The sequence below is a fragment of the Scardinius erythrophthalmus genome (assembly GCF_964197995.2).
Source record: "Scardinius erythrophthalmus genome assembly, chromosome: 15".
In the NCBI taxonomy this organism is placed as follows: Eukaryota; Metazoa; Chordata; class Actinopteri; order Cypriniformes; family Leuciscidae; genus Scardinius; species Scardinius erythrophthalmus.
The window spans coordinates 14,519,641-14,537,462 of NC_138235.1; the positions used below are offsets into that span (position 1 = coordinate 14,519,641).

Genomic DNA, 17,822 nt, shown 5'->3' on the forward strand with positions numbered 1-17,822 from the left:
CTCCTCAGTCTTCAGTCCCATCAGTTCCACCTCATCCTTCCGGCTCCACCTCGGGCACTCGTCACCATGGCTCTGCCTTACCCTCCTGGTCCTCCAGTGTTGCTTGGTGTCTCTGTCCATCGGACTCTGCCTGGATCTCCACCTTTCCCGGATTTACATCTGTTGGTTGGGCTCATGACTCCACCCTGGCTCCTCTCTCCATCAGTTCCACCGTGGGCCATCCTCCTCCTGGACCTTACTGGGGACGTCCCATGGTCTCTTCCTCCAACTACTTCTTCATGGACTCTTCCTCCCCCATGGACCCACCCCCAGAGTTTTGGCAACCCTCCCTCCACTTTTTTTTTTGTTTTTTTTTTTGTTTAAGGCACCATGAGGCACCTAATGGGGAGTGGTGTAAATGTAACATGAGGTTTTAGTTTTAGTTTTGTACTTCCTAGTTTTCCTGTGTTAGTTCTTGTTTTCTTTGTGCCATGGTTATTCATTTGTTAATTGTTTATCTCCACCTGTTCCTTATTGTTTCCCTTAGTTTGTGTATATAATTTGTGAATAAATGTGACTGCTGCGATTAGATCTTGCCTCTCATTGCAACCAGTGTATGAGACATCCACGCACAGTCTTTGTCACATGACAGTGGGAACACGGGGAAACAAAGAGGTGCGCTCAATCTTTTTAAATCTTCACTTCTGCTTACCTGTTCTCATGTTTTCTTAACCATCAGGGCACATCTGAAGACAGGGGCAGTAACGAGTCATGACTGCGTAACATTTTAAAGCTCTGCACTTTATCACTCTTTCTTCACATGACAACCACCCATGTGTTTTGCTCTTCTAACTGTAAGTCTGTGCATGTGTGTCATAGTCCATCTTTCCTCTGAGTCTGCAGCCCCAGACGCAACATTCATCATTCTAAAGGTCATCTGTCTCTGTCCTCTTTTTCTCCTTTGCTCCATATTTTTTCAATCTGTCCTAGCTTCCACACCCGCGCAATCAATACACTTCGATAGCGTTCTATTGTCATCTCACCATTTTCTCTTTTCCCTACCTTCCTAACAACATGGAAGACGCCCATCTCATTTGAACTCAAACATATGCTCAGTCCAAAACCTAAGCATCATTTTATGCAATTACAGACATAAATACTGCTATCTTAATTATAATGTCCAATAAGATGCATTCCCCATTTCCCAATATGCCTACTCTCTTTCTACACAGTATGCAAAAAAGTAATATGTCTGAATTCATAGTATATTCATAAAACAGTAAGCAAACATATTTTCACCCTTGTGAAAAATAATTGCTGTCTATAGGAAGAGCTTAAATAATACATTTTAAAACAACATAAGTATGAACTGAATGTGATGTTTTCAGACACAATTTCCTGTTTTTTACAATCAAATGAAAATATAATTTAGTTTAAATTTATATTAAATGCAATTAGCTGAACTTAAGAGTGTTTTTTTGACCCATTAAAGTAGGACTTTTGTACATTCTTATATTCAAGTTAATAATTACTTTGATTGTCTTTGAAATATGGTTAAAGTTACTGATAAATGTACTGACAAGCATTTATGGTAAACTGAAATATATAATGTCACTTCTATTAAAACTTGAATGTCATGCATTTAATATATTTGTAATTACACATTTGTAATGATAACATTGCTATTAAGTTCATTTAATATATATATATTTTTAATGTAATATCAAATAAGACACTACAGTTAAATTATTATTATGTGCTTTTCATTTGACATTATTAGAACATGCACTTTTTAAAAGTGTACTTGAAAGTACTTGAAAAACATGAAAGTGAACTCTCTTTAAGTGCATTTAAGTGGCCTTTCATTTCATTAATATTATATTATCTGTTTGATTTAAAAAAAAAGATTTCAAATAGAAGTAGGCTAATTATGAAATTACAAATAAAGATGTACTTAAGTCCTACTTAAGTCGGTCAAACAAAGTAGAGGTCTGCACTCCCGCGGGAGTCCCGCGGGACCCGCGGGTTGCGACGCAAAACAGTGCGGCGCGGGACAAATTTTGAAAGGTCATTGCGGGCGCGGGCGGGATGATGGAGGTGCACTTGCGGGTGCGGGCGGGAGGGATGATACGCTGCACTCCCGCAAATTAAATATGAGTGTAAAGTAAAATATATAAATGATTAAAGTAGCGTACATAATTTGTAGTTTTGAGGGAGATTCTGTTTGGCAGCAATAAAAACGTTTTAAGCAGCCTAAACTTGTGGATGTTGTCCTTTGGAGTACGGGCGGGGCCTAATCTCACGCACACTTGTTTAGAGACAATTCCTTCCCGCTGCTCCGTGTTCGAACTCGAAAGCTCAAAATAGACAGCAATAACATTCTAACATTATCTAATATATAATTATATATATTAGATAGATAATAATATTACCTAATCGAATAATAATTTTTTTTTTTTTTTGGTTACTGTTAGCCTACTAGTGAATATTATGCTGTTCGTAGGCCTAATATGGGAGCGTTTCGTGTTTTGGTGATCACATTTTAAATGTTTAAATGGCCTGTAGTCTAGGATAAAAATTATCCGTTTAACAAATGTTCCTATGTGTGTAGGCCATGCCTAAGGCTGTTTTTATGTTACATGATAATTAAGCCTATTGAAATTTGGGCCGATTAATGTTTATCTTTGTTGGCGTTAGTTACTGTAAGGAATTATGTGCGCACGCATTTTTTTTCCAAGACCTTTCGTGAGACAGAATGTGAACATCCATCCTGCTGCCTGCCGTCTTGCGGGCATTTGCGGGCGGGAGCGGGACATAATATCACAGATGCGGGCGGGAGCGGGACTAAAAATGACAAATCTTTGCGGGAGCGGGCGGGAGCGGGACTGAACACTGCGGGAGCGGGCGGGAGCGGGACTGAACATTGTGTCCCGCGCAGGTCTCTAAAACAAAGCACTCTTCATTTAATATAAATCGAAACTATATAATAGGCTACATTTTCACTTAATTTGAAGTAACATGTAATAAAGTTTCAGAAAACATTACATGCAGTTCACACTCAAGTATAGCCTATTTGTTTAAGATTTATAATTTCCGTAATAAATACTCTCTTTAAAACTATGACAAAGTGCACTTCTTTTTCACTTATGACTGAGCGCTCTGTTTTAGGAAACAAATCACACTGCAAATCTATAAATCTCTCTGAATTGTATAATCTCCATTGCATGCACTTAAAAGTTGCTACACTGTCTTTTAGAATTACGTATTATTGTTTATTGAATTAAATGCCCCCTTTAATCTCCCTGGCTGACCAACTTCAAGCAAATCTAACATTAGTGTTAACCTACTTCTGAATAATTAAACTGCTGGAGTTGAGTTAAACTCATGTGAATTATTCACTTGGGTGACTTAGAGGTAACATGGTGTTTCCTGACCTATATCTGTTTGAAAGATGCCAAAAAGACACAGGATCTCACGATAAGCCCTATTTTGACTTGCGTATGGTCTCTTAAGGGAATTTAAGTTGAATATCTGCTCTGCCGCAGTCTATGTAAGCACAGGTTATGTTTCGCCAGTCAGATTGAATTCTGTGTGATAGGCTCCTGCAGTCATCAAGCTGTCAAGTGTTTTGATGTTATCGGAATGGAACGGAATAATTAAATAAGGTGTCCGACAGTTTGTCAATTTAAAGGATGGTCAGGAACTAACCGAGCCTAGTCTGATGAATAGACCAGTTTACATTGTAAATATTTCATTGATTATTTCCAATTAGTTTTAGAGAGTGTTTTAAAGGAGGCACCGCAATGCTGAATACAGTACTGAGTCTGAAGAAGAGCTGGGTTTTCTTAAGCTCAAAGAGAATGAAATACCCAAATATTTTAACCTAAGGCAGTTTATAAAGAGAAAATAGAGAGGCCTTTATGAACACATAGTTCATAATTACAATTACTTCAGTTTAGTTGAAGACATACAAAAAGACTATATGCAACACTGTAAAAAATTATTTTCATGATTTGTTATCACTTTTTTTTCTTCTTTTGTTAAATCAGCTTAGGTAATTAATGTGGATTAGATAACATCATATTTAGATTTTTTGTTGATTAAACCAATCTCCTTAATAGTAATAATAACTAAATATATATATATATATATATATATATATATATATATATATATATATATATATATATATATATCAATGATCTAAAAAAATTGTAAGACAACCAGGTAACTTTTCTAAGTTAAATCAACAATAATGTTTACAGTGCATGAAATAATGTAACTATGACGCTATTACATTTGAGGCTCAAGGAACATAAATGGCGGACATTGAAATGCAGAGATGCATTTCTGCCAAGCAACAAGAGAGGAAACTTGTGTCTTGTCTGTAAGTAGCATAAATAGAATTAACTTTGAATGAATATCGCCATCTTGTGGAGAGTTCAAAGTGACAACGGTAGTAGCCTGCATGTGGAGTCTTGTTGTTGTTTTGTAATGACTACAAAGTATCCATATGCTAATTAATATTCATGAGGTGGGTGGGCCGTGAATGTCACGTGATCCCGTCGGAACCGCCAACTTGCAGGGAAGTTGTCGCGTTACTTCTGCAAGACAAGTGCAAGCACTTTTTTAACCCGTTATTTGATCTCTAACGTTACGTCCAAAGGTGGTCTACATCCAATAAGGTGAGGTGTATTTACTTAAAATAATGAGGTCGCGATAAGTGTAATGAACGGGACAGCGCGTCTGGCCGTCTCAACAAATGAAAAGTGTTTTTATGAGACTACGAAGGTAAAGGCTGTGCCTCAAAACTTTTTAGTGAGCTGCCTACTTAGACAAGCATTTGGAGCCATCATAACCGTGGACATGTTGCCCAAAAGTATCTAAGTAGGCAGCTCGCTGGGTTATGAGACACGGCACTGACCTAACTTCCGTTACAGATAACAGATAACTTACGGTTTCATTTTAACACTGTAAACTGTATGAAGCCACTTGGTCTAAATATGACTTTTACCATAGTTAGATGGTAGATGTTTTTTTTTACCATAGTCCTACTGTAAAAAACTGTCATTTTGTGTGTATATATATATATATATATATATATATATATGAATTCATCAGATTGAAAAAAAAGATAATAATATAAAACAGTGAAATAATATAAATCGTTTTGATTATTATGTAAATAAATAAATAAATAAAAATGATGCCTGACACACAGTTGTGGGTCATTTTCACCATGGTTAATGTTTACCAAGGTCACAGAAGTCTCAACGAAGATCTTGGGATGTAATAAGAAAATAAAGGTTAAAGACAAAATAAAGGTTATAAAAAACACTTGAAAATTTGTCAAAAAGAGCTAATATGAGAATGTGGAACTGGAAAAGTTAATGTTTGATTGTGTGTATTTTGGATAGATCAAATGCTATAAAATAGATGAAAATACAGTGTTCATGTGTGTGTTATTTGGTTCTAACTTCTAACAGTATTATATTGTTTCATTATAGACACTGTGAATGCAAAGTACAAACATGTTCAAGTCTGCTTCCCGTAACTCTCAGCTGCTGTTGTTGGATCAGAAGTGTGCTAAATGTCTGTTAGAGACGTACGTCAAGCGGAGCCTCAGCCTGAATGAAGGATGCAAGAAACATCAGCTGAAACAACTCAAGGCGGTGAGTAGGAATGAGCGAGGAAGCCAGGCCAGACGGGCGTCCAGTGACCCCTCCAAGCCCTGCCTGTCAGCAGAGAGGCTTCTGAAGATCAACCCGTGCCCAGAGTGCACTACATCAGCATCTGATTTGCCGTGTAAGGGCAAATCAGCACCGAAGAGCCAAGCCAAGGGGCGCTCTCCCTTAAGAGGTTTTCTCAAACTCTTCTCTAAGAAGAAGTCTGACCTGAAAGTGAACGGAGAAGGGGTTTCAGAAACAGACTGTGGACAGTCTACAACAGAACAGGGGGTTGGCACTTCTTATGAAAGCTCACGCGGCCACACTGAGACTCTGAGGAAAAAACACTCTCTGAAAAAGATCTTGTTCAGCGATCAACATGTTGAGCAGAGAGAGTCATTACAACGGGCAGTTCCTGGCGGCGTGGAAGGGCTTTCAGATGGTGAGTCAGTGCGATATTGCCTAAAATCTGGATCTTTTCTGAGATTTTATTGATAATGGTAATAATAAGACAATATTTTTTGTGTTTTTTGCGCTGGTAACTTGGCTGGTTTGGGCCTGTCATGGACAGCTGACCCCAGAAGCTTTTCATATTCTTTCAATTCTGTGCGGAAATTAACGTTTTCATTAAGGAGCAATATCTGCCACGTTAAATTGATTTCCAGTGCCAATTTTTTTACCTTATTAGATGAATGCATATTCATCTTTTATGTCAAATTCTTACATTGAAAGGAATAGTTCACTTAAAATGTAATAATGTGTTTCACACCTGTATGAATTTATTTCTTCTGTTGAACACAAAAGAAGATATTTTGAAGAATGTCAGTAACCAAACAGTTGATGGACCCCACAGGAAAAAAAATCAGATGGGGCATTAGCCTATATTATAAGAAGATATTTTAAAGAATGTTGGTAACCAATCAGTTTCTGCTCCCCATTGACTTCCATAGTATTTTTTTCTGTCAATGAGGACCAGAAACTGTACATTCTTCAAAATATCTTCCTTTGTGTTTAATAGAACAAAGAAACTCATACAGGTTTAAAATAACTTGAGGGTTACAGAATAAATAAATGATGACAGAATATGTATTTTTTTCTGGTGAAATAACGTGTCATTTAGGGAGTCAAGGTCTGTTCACACTAAGACACTAAAAGTTCAATACAGAAATTCGGTGCAATAAACATTTTAATTTGAATAAAGGGGTGGTGGTTGCACAACAGTTTTCATTTCCTTGACTTCCGTCTGAAATCGCATACTGTTTAGTAGATACTACCTTTTGTTTTAAACCTGCTTTGCGAGTCGCGACCACTAAAAAAATTATGTTCAGTATAGTATGAATGTATGTATGTAATCTGGGTGTACTACATTCGCCATGTTGTCATTATCATGTGACTTACCAGCGTCAATGGCATCACTTCACCTCCATTCATAAATCCTCTCCCGTGGCCTCATGGGATAGTAAAGTGTCCCTCGAGTGCACACTTCAGAATCCCACTGGAAGTAGTACATCATCCTGGTACTTTTTGCCTACTCTTTCATGAGTACTATATGAATACCATTCAGCTCGCATACTGTTTTTCGCCTGCTAATGCTCTATAGTATGCAAGTAACCATATTCGGATTCGGACGCATAGTGAATGAATTTTACTGTGTTCCAAGGTTCGAGTTGAACTCTGAACTGTTTTCCCTGTTTTCACAGAAAAGGTCTGACTCACACCCAAATACAATGCATTACAGTGATCCTAACAGGTTGAAAGAAAGACATGCACAACTTTCTTTCTCCAAGTCCTCAAAGGAGAGGATAGACCTCACCTTAGATATGTATCTAATATGAAAAAAGCTGTTTTCATGTCAGCATTTATTTGTCCATCGGATATTCCACCTAGGTTTTTATCCCTGAAAGCAATCCCAGGTGATCCTCATCACATCCCTTTGGACCGAAAGAGAATTAACTTTAAAATGACCTTTAAAATTGTTAGCCAACCAACCCTTAACACACATCAGTCAGACATTCATACAGAGACTCAAGAAAAAGTTGCTCAACACTTATAGAATTTCAAGAAAATGAAGTAGATTATATATTTTTTACATTTTGAATGTATTATTATTTGTTAAATGTCAGCGACCCATCTCTACACTGACTGAATAGCAGAGGAAGAATCTGGATCAGGTTCTGTACTCTTGTATTTGGTATTATTTGATGGAAAAAATCTGAAAATGTAAGTAAAGTTTGACTTCCTTTTCTCTCCACGACTGTCAGGTGTCAGAAATGGAAAGTTGCGCATCGTTTTGTGTACTCTGGCAACTGGAGCATTTCTGCTTTTCTATAAGCGGTCTGGGAGTGAATTTGTATTTTCAGTCTGCAATGTTTTTTGTGCCAAAGTACCGAGTTTTAGTGCCAAATAATTATGCTGGTGTGAACAAGCCTTCAAACTTAAATGTCACTGTGTCATTGGTCCATATACATCAACTAAATAAAAAAAAAACTTGTGTATGTGAATGGTTTCTTGTTTCCCTTCCTCTCCCTGTAGTGAGTGCGGACTCCAGTAATACATACTTTGAGAGAGTTTCAGAGGAATTGGAGTGGATTGTGAATGAGATCCAGTTCAGTCCGAAAGATGATTCTGCTCCACTGCCTTCTAGTGCTTGTGTAGAAGATAGCAGATCTTCAGGTGATTCTCTATGAAACATGACTAGCAGGAGATCCAGTCAATTCATGTTTTTAGAGCAGAATAAATTCCCCAGAATACTCTGGGGGATCTGGCTCTGGGAACATTTTACTTACTTATTAATTGATTTATTCAAAGCTTGTTTCAATTTATCACAAGTTGTAAATGTACACACTTGTGTCTCCTCAGGTGATGACAATACAGAGAGGATTATCAGCTTGCTGAAACAACATGGAGATATTATTGATCAAAAAGTTAGCATTTAATCATTACCGAAGTTTGAGTCCCTATCATTTGACATAATGTTCAGCCATTTGACTGTTATTCACTATATACAGAAGCTATTTTAAGGAGAAAACAATTAATTATGAACACATTTTATTACATGGCTCTTTAGGACATTGTATTCTGACTGCTCAATCACACCGTTCTGTGGTTTTTCGGTCATATTGACCAGCATAATGACAAATCTCCTTCTAGATCAGCAAGAATAAGGGTGTCCAGGACTTCCTCCAGAAACTGACGTACAGCTCCTTCCAGCAGCTGGCGGATCGCTATATATCCCAGATCCCCAGTCCTCTTCCCCAGACCACAGACGCCTCCCCTGAGCTGGTCAAACTCGCCTTCACCCTGGACTTCACTGCTAAAGTAGCTGGACTGTGCAGCCAGACGGTCGGTCGAATCATGGGGTTCGGTAATCAATACCTACAGGATTCCTTCACACAAATGTGTGCGGCCCATAGACAGGTAAAAACGGATCAGGCAGCAAAAAGCAAAAGCACTTTATCATTAAAAGGGTTAGTTCGCCCAAAAATGACAAAATATCCTGGCTCTTCCAAGCTTTATAAAGGGAGTGAATGGTACTTTAGTTTTTGAAGCCCAAAAAAGCACATCCATCCATCATAAAAGTGATCCATACGACTCCAGGGGGTTAATAAAGGCCTATTAAAGTGGGCCTTCTGAAGTGAAACGATGCATTGTTGTAAGAAAAATATCCATATTTATCGATTTGCTTCAGAATGCCTTTATTAACCCCACTGGAGCCGTATGGATATCTCTTATGATGGATGGATGCGCTTTTTTGGTCTTCTAAAGCTCAGTCATTATTCACTCCCATTATAAAGCTTTGAAGAGCCAGGATATTTTTTTTAGATAACTCCGATTGTGTTTGGATTGTTTAATTCTTCTGATGTTGGTAAACAGTAGCACTGTGGGCCAAGTTTCTGTACCAAAAGGACGGGTTGATTTGTAAATGTGGTCATGCATCTGTTGATGCATTTAAAGCTGTGACAGAAGCTATAGAAATAAACGCATATTTTTTCCCACTGCGGTCCGGGAGGAAGTTTTGAGTTCTGAAATTCAATCTCTTACATCAAAGTTAGTCTTTAAGTTAGTTATTTAGTTCTAGTTATTTCCTCATTTTGTTTCCTGTTTCTTGTAAATGGTTTCAGTTGATTTATTATACGTGTGCAGTTTGGTCATTTCTCCTGTTTTTCATTTCCTGATAGGTGCCTGAAGATTTGGAAGGACAGAATACCTGTGATCCAGACTGAGAGCTTATTACTGTGAAGTCAAAAACGACAAATGGTACCATAGGGTAAACTCTGGGAAAGAATATTGTGATATATGTGTAGCTGCTTTTGTGAACAAGCCAAATGTCGTTGTATGTTTATACTGTAAGCTTTATTACCATTGTATAAACTACAAGGACTGAACCTAATGCTGAAGCTGTGAATAAGAAATGTTTCTTGGGTGCCGTATCATCTGAATGATCTGAATGAACATGTGACACTGAATAATGATGCTGAAAATGCAGCTTTACTGTGACGGGAATATTTATTGTAATATCATTAAATTGTAATACATTCAAATAAATGCAGCTTTCTTTCAAAAAATACTATATAATCTTACCAAGCCCAAACTTTTGAATGGTAGTATGTATTAGAAATATTCTGCACTGTGACATTTTAGGTTAAACCACAAGAAAATCGGGGCCTCATGCTGCGTGTAACCTCTTTTCAGAACCGATATTTACGCTAAACAACATTACGCTTGGGTATAAAATGTAAGATATGGATCTAAAGTCTTGTGATTTTTATATGGCTAGATCAGGTTGAGCTTTTAAAAGGTAATTCGTCGTGCTCTTTAACTGAGGAGGTGGTGTCTGTGGAAGGACCAGCAGATGTTTGTTCTGATGGTGGGAGAGGATGTTTCTTCCGACTGCATGATTGAGACCAAGCTTCGATGCGCTCTCTTTTGTGCCATTGTGCTGAAATGGTAAATGCCATGAAATAATGGCAGTATTTGTTTCTGGATGTGAATGGCAGCAGGGCAGTGTTGTCTGGAACTGTATTAGCCACCCTTGACATTTCAATGCGTCCTGTAGAAGATTGAGCACCATTGCTAATCAATCTGGAAGGTATTCCTGGAGGTTGGGATTTGATGTCATCGGGGTCCTGTGATCTAACCACGGCTGCGTACGAAAACTTAGGCAGCTGACTTGTTGCCTTACTTCATCAGGCAATGACTTTGCGGGCAGAGTTTGTGCACAAAGGTGCCTCATGAAACTGATTTCAGACAGACTTCTGAGGCAGCGCAACGGTTTAATGATCTACATCAAAATAGAGCGAATATTTAATTACTATAAAAGTAATTTCTCACTAGAAATGGCATCAGAAGTGGAAAACGTTGGTCAAAAACACATTTATACACGCAACTTTCAGACGTTATCTTTATTTTTTTTTAGCTCAACTGTTACAGAATGGAAAGCACAGGATTGTGGGATATCAAAGGCAAATCAATCAGATGAAGTGAAACTAACATTGGATTTTATAATTGGTCGAACTATTTAAAGGTCCCGTTCTATGCCCCTTTTCACAAGATGTAAAATAAGTCTCTGATGTCCCCAGAGTGTGTATGTGAAGTTTGAGCTCAAAATACCCAACAGATCATTTTTTACAGCATGTTTAAATTGACATTTTTTGGGGTTTAGAAAAACGAGCCGTTTCAGTGTGTCCCCTTTAAATGCAAATGAGGTGCTGCTGGACGACACAGGGGGCGGAGCTTCATGAGCTCGTGCTCAGTCTGTCAGGAAAAATTCATCTCATGGAATGATGATAATATCAGAAACTCTCAGTAACGGCGTTCATTTCGAGTCGGACAATAATGCCTACAGAGTCAGATTGCTGTATAGAGATGAAACAGGTATGGTTTAGTAGTTTAATTACGGTTATTATAACGTATTTGTCATCTGCTTGTAGGCTATGTATCCATTATTTATTAATAGCCTACAAGTCTGCTGTCTGAATGATGATCAAACATGTACTGATGAGTTTAATAAAGTTTATTGTACATCACACAAAAGATGAAGCGTCAGTTTTACTTCAGAAAATCACCGTAAGAGCTGAGTAAACACAGTAGGCTAAGTTATAAGAAGTGTGCAAGTAGCCAGTAGAGTTGAGGGAGCATTCCTGTGGGCGGAGGTTAGTCAAGAAACGGTTCTGGTGATGTCACTAATGCAGGATGTAGAGGGGTGTAGTCCAATCGAGCCGTTTTTTGTAGTCAACTTCTGTTAAATAAAATATCTCGCTTGGCATTGAACTTTGAGCTTTATAATTTTACAGATATTATTTATGCTCTAACAGCAACATTACACACTAACTAAAGTTTGAAACATGGAATCGCATGCAACGGGACCTTTAACACAAATCATATAATGATTGCTAGATTAAATAATAAACAACTATATAAAAACTATTGTTTACCAAGACATGGGTCTTCAACCCTTTTGGTGCTCAGACAGCTGTATATTTTTATAATACTAAAGCAAATAGTTCAAATGTGTTGACAGCATATCTGAGATTAACATTTTCTGTTATTTTCAAAACTTTACTGTTAAAAACTAGTGCTGTCAAAAAATGGTAAATGCAAAAAAAAAAAAAAGTATTTCAATAATGTCTTATAACTATTATCTATTATCTCATATAAGTGTTTAACTATCACAAGTATCTTCTAAAAGTTTTTTAGGAGTTACGCGAGCATAAAAATGGGCAATAACTTAATAGGGAACACTTTTCAACAAGGTCCCTTTAGTTAAAGGTGCTCTAAGCGATGCTGGGTGACGTCACTTCTTGTTGACGTTTGAAGTATTGTCAAACAAAACGGAGGCTAGCTCGACCCTCCCTCCTCCTCATCCCGTCCCCTCCCCCTCCCTTCCGTGCTTTTCCGATGTAAATTATGGACTTTGCATGTTGCTTCTCCTTGTTCCCTCTTCTTTGCTATTTGTTCATCGGAACGTCGTCTCTTTGGTCGTGTGTCGGCCATATCAAAATTCAAGAGAATATAATTCTAACGTTAGTCGTTGTCGTTGTCTAGGACATCTCTCCTCTAGCTAACTTCCCTCTTCATGCTTCTCTTTCCTCCACTTCCCACACCGCCCTTCATGTGCACGCGCACTAACCCCCCAACCCCCACCCCCAAATCATTCTTGTCAGTTATTGGCTGGAACACTGTTTGTTATGTTTCGTGGTCCAGGCTGGGCCAGTTTGTTTATGTTGCCGTTTGTGGAGCCTGGGCTGTCTACAGAGACCGCGTTTTTTTACAGTGTGTTCAGGGGACAGGCAGCTAGCGGATAGTGAGGAGATGTTTGCTGGATGTGACAAAAAATGTTTCAGCATAAAAAACGCGTGACATCGCTTAGAGCACCTTTAAACATTAGTTAATTCATTAACTAACATTAACCTACAATGAGCCATGTATTTGTTACAGTATTTATTAATCTTAGTTAACATTAATTAATAAAAATACAACTTTTTTTTTAGTTCATGTTCGGTCAGTTCCATTAAATAATATTAACAGATACAACTTTTGATTTTAATAATGTATTAGTAAATGTTAAAAGATTAATAAGTGGTTTAGTTACACTTTATTTAGTAACACTTTATTTTACAGTGTGCTTTTTATACATGTTACATGTACTTACTGTAGTATTAACAGTAAATTATGCATAATTACGTGCAACTAACCTTAATCCAAACCTTAACCCTAGCCGCCCTAATTATATAGTAAGTACACTGTACATGCTGTTAATTAATATTACTTGGTACTTAGACGTATAGTTACACTGTAACAAGGACACCTTACAATAAAGTGTAACCCTTTATTTTAACGTGTCTGGGTTACAGTGTAATTATACGTTTAAGTAGTAGGCCTAATAATAATTAACAACATGTGCTTACTATAGAGTTAGGGTTTGGTTTAGGGTTAGTTGCATGTAATTATGCACAATTTATAGTAATTGCTATATTAACTACATGTAACGTGTAACAATGACACTGTCAAATAAAGGGTTACCAATAACTAAAGTTAACATATGGAACCTTATTGTAAAGTGTTACCATACATTTTTATTAGATTTTTAAAAAGACACTAAAACATCTAGAGCATTGTCCCAATGCTAGTCCCATGTTAGTATATATATATATATATATATATATATATATATATATATATATATATAAAAAAAAATGAAACCGAACATCAACTTCACTCTGTGTTGTGTAACATTAAGCATCCTGCATTGCTTGCATTATTTTCATTTCTTTTCACATGTTGTTGTAATGTGTGTTGCACCTCTGTCTTGCGTCTTCTCCACTTGTTCTCTGTTTCTAGTGAAAACAGGAGCGTGTAGATGTTTGGCAGGGTCTGTGCCACAGAAGCGCTCGCTGGGAGAAGAGATGAGACGTGGCCATTCAGATTAGAGGAGGCCATGTGTCTCTTAGCAAACTCTCTGGGCCTGCGGTGCTCATCATGAACTTGTGCAGACATGAAATTGATCAGACTCAGCATCCTTTGCAAAAGGCAGAAGATACTTCCTCAGTGGTGGTATTAACAATAACTGTAACAACAGACAATGATTTTTTGTTATTGTGTACTTACATGTCTCCAAGGACATTCCTCATAGTGGACAACACAATTTTGAGTACAAAGATCATAAATATCTTGACGCCATGCCAGAGCCAGTATGCCAAAGTCGTAGCTTTAGTGATCCATTTCTGAGACCTGTGAAACAACATATCCAAACAACATGAGTGCTTATGAGCAGCCTCTAAATAATGCCTTTTAAATTCAGAAACCTTTAGGTGGTACATTTTTTTTATTCATGTGTCCTCTCCTCATAATCTTTAATCAAAATAACTTCCCCTTCCTCTATACCTTTCCCATAAGATTGTGGTACTCCAGATTGGCAGTGTAAACAGCAAGAGCAGGTATGAGAGCGTCCATTGAGATAAAGAGACATCCGGATTACTCATAATCTCCAGCCGTTTCTCAATATTACACAGCAGCACTAAAACAGAGAATAGGAGAATGTTTCACTTATGTATCGAATCCTTCATAATCACAAATGCAAACAGGACCCTACAGTACCTTCCTGAACCTTCACTGGCGAGATCTTATGTTCTGTGCGCTCTTGACGGGACGGACTGACGGATGAACAAACCCCATTGATGGTCTTCTCTTCGGGTTGTTCCAGGGAGTTCTGCTGTGAATCCTCTTCCTCAACAAAATCAGTCTGTGTTAGCATCCAGTGATCTGAGCTCAGGGAATCATCAGATGCGTCTGACTCCTTTCTCCGTTCAGGGAACAACGGCAAAGCGTCTGTCGAGGTGTGTGAGACAGTTATGAATGACAGTTGACGTGATTCAGAGTTGATTCAGCTTTTTAAGATTGTTGTGTCTAAATATTAAAATCACAAAGGTTCCAATATTTCAGATTAGAATTTTCAAAAGATTATCGCTAAAATTGTATATGTGAAAGGGTTTATGTTTTGAAAGCTGTGCATACTTTGACATTGGATGTGTCTTACCTAAACTAATTGTTCACTTTACATATATACTTATGAATACTTCAACATGAACATCCGAAAAAATAATTGTAAAAAAATAAATAAAATTTACTGTAAAACTCACTGTTCTGTTGCAGAAAGTATACGGTATCTTGGTATCCACTGTAGAAAGCCTTCTTCAAAATCTGTCAATTAACAATGAATTAAGTTAAAGGAAGTGTTGATAAAAATTATGTCATCACTTATTCACCATTGTGTCATTTGAAACCCATATTACCATTTATTTATTTATTTATTTAATAAAGACCATAAAAGTTACAGAATGTTCAAGCTGCTCGATGCTCTTCCAGTGGAGAGTGATCAAGGTGGTTTACTCCCCAACAAAATTAATAATAATGGGACGCTAAATATTATTTTGGCTTTAATAAGATTTTCCCAATTATTAGGCAAGAATAAACCTGGTGCCCTCCATAATTCCTGTTCTTTCCGACAACAAAGCACTTGAATGTGAAAAGCTCGTAATCATAAACCTCAGAAGTGGGATGAAGGATATCTCCAATAGCACGTGAAGGCAGCATTAGAGCAAATAGGTACTTGTGTTGGGACATACAGAACTCACCCTCCAGTCCCGAGGGAACATAGCATCTACCAGTCTGAGGAAGTTGGTAAGGGAGCACTGGAAGGAGAGATTCTGTAAGATGGCGTCAAAGAGGATGGTGGAGGTATCAGAGGGACAGATGTCCATGTTTCCAGCAAACGGGGAGATGGTGAGGGTGGGAGAGGAATCCTCTAAGGGCTGGATGTTTGTGAAACCTCCATCCATATAGTGCTGGGAAAGTATAGAGGTGTTATATGTATAGCTTGTTTTAAGCTGCATGTTGGTTTAGAGTATTTCTGTAGTTCTTAGGCATGTTGTTACAGAGGACATACAGTACAAACACTTGTACTCACCTCGCCTTTATACTGTGGTGGGATCACGCCACAGTATACAGGAACAAAACAACTGCACAAAAGAGCCTTGTAGAGGACGGAAAGAGACCACTTAAAGGGTTAGTTTACACAAAAAATGAAAAATCATCTCACAATTTACTCACCCTCAATCCTAGGTGTATATGACTTTCTTCTTTTAGCCAAACACAATCAGAGTTATATTAAAAAATAACCTGGCTCTTCCAAGCTTTATAACGGGAGTGAGCGCCAAAAAGTGCATCCCTCAATCATAAAAGTAATCCACACTACTTCAGAGGGTTAATAAAGGCCTTCTGAAGCGAAGCCATGCACCTTTTTTAAAGAAAATATCCATATTTAAACTATAATCACTGGCTTCTGTAACAGCCGTACGCGAGTCTAGTTCCGATGTAGGAGCATCGGAGCGAGGCGAATTGGTGGTAAATTTGTATGAACTTGAATAGTCTCATTTTCATATTTGCTTTTACCTCACCAAAGTTTAGGTTTTTAGGACTTTTTTCCTACAAATTTGTACAAATCATATAGTACAAATGAATGCAAACTCGCCAACTCATAAAATAGTTACATTTTCTCATGAGATTGGGTTGCAACAGCTGTAATTGAGCTGTAACATGACACACTACTGTAAACTGAACATTTTTATACATTTTATACATATACATTTTTAAATGAAATGGCAAAAATGATGCTTACTTTTATAAGGTCATCTTTGGAGTGAAATTCCGACAATAAAACATTTTTCCCATCAGACACGCGAGTCATGGAAACATGCAGCCGTCCGGTGGCCAGAGTGTGGGCATTATCAGGCAGACAGCGTTGCAGTGTGACCTCCAGCGACCTGAAAATATCCACCGTGGGACTGAGAACACCGAGCGGCTGTTGTTTGGCAAATCTCGCAAATTCCAAGAGCTGGTCTCGCACGCGTCCTGTGAGAAGGTGGATTTAAGTATACTGACTCATTTTAACAGTTCTTTAAGTCCTAATTCTTTTATCCAAGTGACTTACAGCGCACTAATCCCTGGACCAACCTGGTCTTTTTTTTAACACTAGTCCCATAGTCGATAAATGAAGGTGAATATGAATAGAAAGATCTCACATTACCTAGATTGGACCCACAGGCGACCGCTGCAGCCACGAGAGAACCAGCAGACGCGCCGTAGACTCTTGGTGCTCCTTGCAGGATCCAGGCTGCGTTATCCAAAAGACTCTGCGCAGCACCGAGTTGGTAAGTTGCTAGAAAGCCAGAACCACAGAAAGACACGGAGAGGTTCTCATTTTTAGACAGAACGCATAACGGTGATGACATGACTGGAAATATCTCCTCGTGGTCGGATGGTATCAGCTCTTCAGTGCTCCGACTCTAACTTAAGATGAGGACCGTCAGAGCAACAAGATAAAATCAGACCGTCACGGTGTTGTTAACAACAAAGAAATGTAAGAAAGCCCACAAAGTCCCTCCTTCCCCTCTAGGAAACCGGGAATGATCTCAAATCAATTCCTCACGTAATGGTGTCTGAATTAGGCCTTTATATGTGTCTGCACACAACCTTCAGAGGCCTTCAGAGGTAAATGTATATTATTGTCATCTTTGGAGCAATACGAATTACTTGACATTTAGTAAACGTCTTTATGAGCGTGGAGATTACCGTAGAGAAGAGCTAAACCATGGCATGCATTACAAGCACATCTATCAA

General features: G+C 38.1%; 2 protein-coding genes across 2 annotated transcripts; one reads left to right on the forward strand and one right to left on the reverse strand.

The window, feature by feature from the left end:
* The first annotated feature begins 4,515 nt into the window (after positions 1-4,515).
* LOC308702970 (uncharacterized protein) lies at positions 4,516-11,675 on the forward strand. The gene is made up of 6 exons (XM_081386166.1): positions 4,516-4,664; positions 5,487-6,087; positions 8,178-8,318; positions 8,505-8,569; positions 8,796-9,062; positions 9,824-11,675. Exons 2-6 carry the CDS (start codon positions 5,496-5,498, stop codon positions 9,866-9,868), a joined length of 1,110 nt encoding a protein of 369 aa, XP_081242292.1. The 5' UTR covers positions 4,516-4,664; positions 5,487-5,495; the 3' UTR covers positions 9,869-11,675.
* Positions 11,676-13,859: 2,184 nt separating this feature from the next.
* On the reverse strand, positions 13,860-17,434 carry pnpla1 (patatin-like phospholipase domain containing 1; the record flags this gene model as incomplete). The annotated part of the gene is made up of 9 exons (XM_081386506.1): positions 13,860-14,163; positions 14,253-14,375; positions 14,529-14,661; positions 14,742-14,972; positions 15,284-15,344; positions 15,779-15,988; positions 16,111-16,176; positions 16,822-17,054; positions 17,230-17,434. 9 exons carry the CDS (start codon positions 17,432-17,434, stop codon positions 13,860-13,862), a joined length of 1,566 nt encoding a protein of 521 aa, XP_081242632.1.
* Between the last annotated feature and the right edge of the window lie 388 nt (positions 17,435-17,822).